Raw genomic sequence first — 7588 nt, forward strand, 5'->3', positions numbered from 1 at the left:
ACAGGTGAATATAAGAATTGGACATAATGATTGGTCGAAAAGCTCATCATATGACGCTATATTCACCCCGCTAGAGCTTGGCTACTAAGCTCGCCGTTTTTGCCATCTCGGCAAGTAAACATGGCAGACAGTTGTTGACTGAAGTTTTCATTTATTCGAAAGACATCACTCCAAGTCTAGGATTTTTGAAAGGATGGAGAATTTGCAAAATGACTGCTGTGGCCCTTGGACCAAAAATCTTCTCAAGAAGTCGAATTCGAGGTTTTTAAGAATCGTAAACGGAGTGTTTGCGTCGATCGCCAGCAGGTCAGATCGAGTGACAAAATTTATTTTTCTTCAAACCAAAGCTACTCATTTTTATGCGATGATGACAACTCTGAATGAAGTCAACAACGATAAAACAAAGGTACCGGATGAATTTATTTTTCGTAGTGTTTTGCTCGTTTGTTTTACTGCCGAACTCGATGAGTAACTTTATTCACAATCGGAGTACATGTAAGCTTATTATCAAAACTACGGCTGCATATATGCACATGGACAATTGCGCCTGTACTCTTTTTTATGTTTTAGTCCGCTATTTTGTAGTCCTTGATATTTACCTCTAAAAATTATACTAAAAGAATTATTCATCTCAGGCTCAGTGAACATTGGTGAATATTCACCAATGTTCACTTTGCCTTTGGCGAATAATTGTTAAATATCAGAAAGACCAAAGATAAAAGCTTCGCATTCGTAATAAAGGCTAACATAAAACTTTGAATTTTGTTCCTGTAAGTAGCTGCGAAATGTTTTAACATTTAAAAATTTTGTAAAACAAAACAAAAACGTAAACAAATCCTCGAGAGTACGAAGTACGGACCTGGAAATCATCTTTAAATAACATGACGCATTTTGACTATGTCGTGGTCTAATTTAAATATGCAATGATTCTATTTATAGATTGCAATAGTTTATTTTGAATGATCTTACAGTCAAACCAAGTGAAGCGATCCCCTCAACATTACACATAACGAGCCAGACGTTCTTAGCAACCAAAAAACAGACCTGGGATCCCGTGGAGATGTAGAACTTTTAGTCCTACATCTCCACGGGATATCCAGTGGCTTACAACATTCCAGTGTAATCATATCCCTGTCGGTGATCGTTTATGTTCCACAAAACGCGTCAAGTTTTGCACGAATGTGTCATAATCCTAAAGTGTGAAATTATATTTACTGTAAGACAATTCCATCGTGTCAGAAAGATACAAAACATTTTAATAGTCGGCGATTCGGGAAATCGCGCGACTGACGTGAAGCATTTGGATTAAAAGAAAAAATAACGTTGAAACAATGTGTTTTCTAGGTTGGGGCGCAAACGCCAGTTTAAAACTTAGACTTTTTGATACATTTCTTACTCTTGTAAAGCTACGGAGCACGTATAGATGAAACGTTTTCGCTAATCTCAGTTATCACTGTTATTCAGTAAGCGAAGTGACTATGCCCAGCAGCCCAGAAATGCCCGAGAGTCAGAAATGTTCTCAGATTTTCCGCGGAAAGCCTAATTGAAACCTGTTTAGGGTATTCTCTGTATACATGTTTGTTGCTTAGCGATTCCAAAAATAATCTGAATTTTCTAGTATTCGAATTCGAAGATCATGTGCACCGACACTTTGAAAATCAGTTAATGTTGTGGGCAGTCAGGAAATTATCTCAAAAATTATGTCAAAGCTCTCAAGAGCGATAGAAATCTCGAGTACATGATGTAATTCTTTACGAGAAATGCCGAGCGATTCTGGAAACAGCACGACGGAAAAATCACTATCACGATTTTGTTACATATCCCGAAGTACTCAGCAACTGTATTGCATGGACTTCAGCCTGGGTGAACCAGAAGAGGATATGTAACATGTTCCTATAATGTCACGCACGACGGTAAAATCACTATGACGATTTTGTTACATATTCCGAAGCGCTCAGCAACTGTATTGCATGGACTTCAGCCTGAATGAACCAGAAAGGATATGTAACATGTTCCTATAATGTCACGCACGACGGAAAAAATAACTATGACGATTTTGTTACATATCCCGAAGCACTCAGCAACGGTATTGCATGGACTTCAGCCTGGATGAACCAGAAAGGATATGTAACATGTTCCTATAATGTCACGCACGACGGAAAAATAACTGTGACGATTTTGTTACATATCCCGAAACACTCAGCAACTGTATTGCATGGACTTCAGCCTGGATGAACCAGAAAGGATATGTAACATGTTCCTCTAATGTCACGCACGACGGAAAAATAACTGTGGCGATTTTGTTACATATCCCGAAGCGCTCAGCAACTGTATTGCATGGACTTCAGCCTGGATGAACCAGAAAGGATATGTAACATGTTCCTATAATGTCACGCACGACGGAAAAAATAACTATAACGATTTTTTTACATATCCCGAAGTATTCAGCAACTGTATTGCATGGACTTCAGCCTGGATGAACCAGAAAGGATATGTAACATGTTCCTATAATGTCACGCACGACGGAAAAAATAACTATAACGATTTTTTTACATATCCCGAAGTACTCAGCAACGGTATTGCATGGACTTATGCCTGGATGAACCAGAAAGGATATGTAACATGTTCCTCTAATGTCACGCACGACGGAAAAATAACTATGGCGATTTTGTTACATATCCCGAAGCGCTCAGCAACTGTATTGCATGGACTTCAGCCTGGATGAACCAGAAAGGATATGTAACATGTTCCTCTAATGTCACGCACGACGGAAAAATAACTATGGCGATTTTGTTACATATCCCGAAGCACTCAGCAACTGTATTGCATGGACTTCAGCCTGGATGAACCAGAAAGGATATGTAACATGTTCCTATAATGTCACGCACAACGGGAAAATAACTATGGCGATTTTGTTACATATCCCGAATCACTCAGCAACTGTATTACATGGACTTCAGCCTGGATGAACCAGAAAGGATATGTAACATGTTCCTATAATGTCATGCACGACGGAAAAATCACTATAACGATTTTGTTACATATCCCGAAGTACTCAGCAACGGTATTGCATGGACTTCAGCCTGGGTGAACCAGAAAAGGGTATGTAACATTTTCCTATAATGTCACGCACGACGGAAAAATAACTATGACGATTTTTCTACATATCCCGAAGTACTCAGTAACTGTATTGCATGGACTTCAGCTTGGATGAACCAGAAAAGGATATGTAACATGTTCGTACGATATGAACGAGCGAGGGAAAAATGACGATTTTGTTGTTGTTTTTGTTTCCTATAGTGTCACGCATTTCTGAAAAATATGTGGTTTTTGTAAAATATCCTGTAGCACTTGGTGCGTTTGACTTGTTGAGTTTTGAAGCTGTTGTCTTGATTCGATGCTCTGGGAGGTTGGTCACGGGTAGCGCAAGCTGAAAACACTTTCTGGTTCTCTCCGTCGTTCTTGGGTGAATGAATTCATGTATAAATCAATCGTGGCTGGCGGTTTCGTTTGGTTTTCAACAGCTGTTTTATGGTTTAAGCAAAAACCAATCCAAATGTATAGTCAGGGCAGCTCCTTTGTTTCTCTTCCCGTGAAAAGAAAATCCACGCGCCTTCTTTAACTCCTCAAGGCAAATTCGATTGGAAACTGGCTCAATTTCGCACAAATGCGTCAGAGAGACACCATATCTTCTAACTCAGAGGCACATCTCGTTTTGTATCCGTTTTCAACGACCGATGACGGGTTCATTCGAAGTCGAAGTCTTTTTTTTTCATATCTGACCGCGCAATATTCCCGCGTTATGAAAATTTATTATAAAATATCAATTATGTGGCCAGATCATATCTGAAAATAACCAGGTTGCTTTTGTACACAATTACTCTCACTGAAAGCAATTATCGCTAACCACAATAGAACCACAAAAGTCTTGCGATGACAGCAACCTAACAGATAAATGACATCACCCCATAGCAACCGGACCTGGCGAATTTTTCAGCTTCCGGTTAGCTCTGGCTCGTGATGTAATGAATTGATTATTTGAATATTGAACCCGCAAGTCGTTTCTAGAATGCAAAAATGAACTGATTATTGGAAAATTGAAGCCACTAGTGTTTTCAGAATACCGCTAAATGGGTTTAATGTTCCAAAAAAAATCAGTTTCATATTGACATTTAAAATGACTAGCGAGGGGTGTACGCTTCACTTGGTTTGACTGGAATGGTAACTTAATGGTGACATTTCAATTATTTAACAGCTCCAGTTACTTTGTTATGTCCAATTTAAGTTATGTAGTGGTAAAAAGAAGTTTTTAAAAAAATCAGCAGAATTAACATTGTTGCTAAGTAGCCAGGCCAAGTAGCTTACATTAGTATAGGTAATCATACGGTTTCGAGTTCAATTTGGAATTAATTTGCACGAGTGAGTTTTTCAAAAAGCTGACATTGCACGAGCCGCTTCGGCGAGTGTAATTTCAGCTTTTTGAAAAACTCACAAGTGCAAATTAACTCAAAATTGAACGAGAAAAACCGTATGATTACTTATTAATAATATAAACATGAAAAAATTCGCGTGGAGGAAGTGCCGGAAGATCTTTCTTGGAGCCATTTTTTCTTATTTGAGAAAACTTTTTTCAAAGTTTCAACACAAAATTTTCGTCATCATTTTACCTGATATCATTTTCTTAGAAAAATTCCTATTATCTTTCAGTCAATCATAATCCAGAATTTTGATGTGTAATTTGCACTGGTGTTACACTTTTTGCACTGGTGTTACACTTGAACTGCACTGCTCTTAGCCAATAAGAATCGAGTAATTTTTTCATGTGTATTATTAGTAACGCAATACTTTTTGTAAATTTTATTATAACGTGATGTGGTTTCTTTGCTTTAATTTCCATGTGAATTAAGTGTTGTTTTCATGTTTGCTACGAAATGATAAACATTAAAAAAAACCTTTGTTTTTTAATCTCATGAAATATGGTATGTCTCACTTTTGTGACATTGTCCAATTAAAGGATTAGTGACAATTCAGTGTCTCGCTGCCTTGTTCTGCGATGCTGTAAAAATCTGATTCGAAGCCCTCGCTAACATTTAGTTAAAAAGGTCTTTGAAACAACCCTGTTTGCATCAGTAGTTAGTATAGTGTGATCGTCCGGGGTAGGGTAGTTGTGAAAAGAACTGTTGTTGATGACTGACGTTTCGACAACCTAATTAAGCGGAAGACATCTTCAGAGTTAAGTGAATAGTGTTAGTCAGTCGATGCTGTTTACCTCGTTTAGAATAAAAGAAAGAACAAAAAAATTGTATTAAAACCACGTTCTGTTGACATCAGTTGCAAAAAAACCTTGTATTTGAAATACGTTTTAACCTTTTAATTCAATTGTGCTGTTTGAATTACATTGTGGTAAGTTAGAAATATGTGCAAGACTGAAAACTTTGCAAGATAGACCAGAAAGCGACATATAATAATTTCAAATATTTATTTCATTAATCCACCTCGCTTGTAATTACACCAATACTGCAGGGCACAATAAAATATCTAAAATAAATTATCACAACTCTACAAACTTAATAAAAGTAGCCTAAACCATGCATTTGCCACATAAAGTTCTGAAAATAGTATTTTCTAAATAAAGCAAAGAAATACGGTTTCATTTTCAACAAGAAAGAACCGAAATCTTACGAAATCTTACGGACCATAATGTGGCCGGTAGATCGGCAACAAAACTTATCTTTACCGTCAGACGAAATTAACTACTTTTGATAAAAAAAAAGTAGAGAAATATATGATTGCATATTTCATGAAAGTTTAAAAATTAAGCTATTGGCTCTTTTAACAATGTCTATAACTAAATTACAATTTCTCAGGCATCAGCGCCGGCCGTCCTCTGTTTTTCCTCCTCCTCTGTTTCCTTGGCGATGGTGATGTCATCGGAACTCTTGCGGGACAACATAGCTGGGTCACGGGATGCTTTTATCGTCAGCAGGCCTTCTTTTGACAAGCATGAAGTCACCGATCTGGGATCTACGTCATCGGGCAGCACAATACAACGACTGTACGTGTTACGTGACTGATGACGTTCAGATTCCTGTATTCCAGTGACGGTCAGCATATTTCCACGGAGATGGAGCTTGATCTCTTCTGGTTTGAAACCATTAAAATCCAACTTGGCCTCAAATTCACCGTCGTTTCCTTTGTCTTGCTCTTGTTTTATTCCCTCGATGACGAGAACACGGTTATCTAAGTTAATTCGTGACGTGACAGTTGTCGGGTCGACACCTGGAGGAAGTTTGAAGACTCTCGTGAACTCGCTCTTATCGAATCCATCTTTTTGTTCGCATTGATGCTGGCCATGTAAGATGATCTTTTCGCTATCTACCTCAAGCGAGATTTCTTCAGGTTGGTAATGCCCAATCAGCACACAAGCGATCTTTACTGCTCCGTGGTGAGGCCTTTCCATGGCTCGTTGGTAGTTTGTTTGTCGCTGTTCGTAAGCACCAGCTAGAACAGTTTCTCTCCATAAATCAAAGAAAACGCCATAGCCTCTAGGAGCTCGGTTGTAGTAACTGCAATAGGAAAAATGGAACTATTTGAACGCTAAAGACACAGCAATATATTTTCCTCACCCATAACATTTTCTGAACGCATCTAGGTCCCTTAAAAGTTTATAAAGTAGAACCTTTCTTATAATGTATGGACATATCTTGTTCACGGTAAATCTGGCTAAAATTCTGAATTTGGATATTAAACATTTTATTTGTTGAGTAAATGTATTTTGTACGCTGTTCAACAGAGCCCTAAGCTTCTTGTAAAATGTCTTCAGTTGCAACCACAAACCAATTCTTCAGCATAGACATGCGTAAAAGATCCGTGCTAAAAATCTTCCTGAACCGTTTCGATCGAAACGTTTTACAAAAGTGCATACTACCGAGGCTCAGAAAATGATTTGAAATTTACCTGTATGGATCGTAGGTTGGAAATCGGTTAACGAGAGGCATGCTGTCTTGAAATTCTTCTCTTGATATTTGTCTCTTCTTGTATCTTGCTTGTAGCTTCCTTGAAAACTTTGTAAACTTATGATCGCTCAGTTAAAGACCCCCTTATATATCCGACGATTCTCTTCTGAAACGATTGAAATTAGTAACATTATACACTAAGTTAATGCTTCGTCAGTATGACAGAAAACATGTTGACCATGACTCAGTGAGAGTGGCGAAAACTATTTCGTTTTCATTTTTGTGCTGACGCGGGTAATTTCTAAGAAAAAGATAAAGAATTAAACAATAAATAACTGGACAGCTTACCGTGAAAACTAAACTTTGTTGGCATGATAAGGGTTTCCGGCTGCCCGCTCAGACACGTGGAATTTAGGTGAAACTAACAAACGGATCACAATCTCGATTGGTTATAAAAAAAACCCTTGATAGTTTTCATAAGATTTTCAGATTTCTTGTAAGAACTGGTTTTGAAGAAGCTAAGCAACATGACATGTACTCTTTTGGTGTTGCTGCACGTGAAATTTTTGGACCTCTCGATCGTAAAAAAATGTTCATGCTAGTTTTGATTGGTTGATGTTCTCCTAATTCAC

General features: G+C 37.9%; 1 protein-coding gene across 1 annotated transcript; it reads right to left on the reverse strand.

Annotated features, from left to right (window-relative positions):
• Positions 1–5356: 5356 nt before the first annotated feature.
• Positions 5357–7129, reverse strand: LOC149111255 (uncharacterized). The gene is made up of 2 exons (XM_089292827.1): positions 6958–7129; positions 5357–6566 (listed from the first exon to the last, which is right to left on the reverse strand). The coding sequence occupies exons 1-2, from the start codon at positions 6996–6998 to the stop codon at positions 5864–5866; spliced, it is 744 nt and encodes a 247-aa protein (XP_089148953.1). The 5' UTR covers positions 6999–7129; the 3' UTR covers positions 5357–5863.
• Positions 7130–7588: the final 459 nt, after the last annotated feature.

The sequence above is a fragment of the Orbicella faveolata genome, unplaced genomic scaffold, assembly GCF_042242905.1.
Source record: "Orbicella faveolata isolate gen_17 unplaced genomic scaffold, um_ofav_v1 contig_24, whole genome shotgun sequence".
NCBI classification, from domain to species: domain Eukaryota; kingdom Metazoa; phylum Cnidaria; class Anthozoa; order Scleractinia; family Merulinidae; genus Orbicella; species Orbicella faveolata.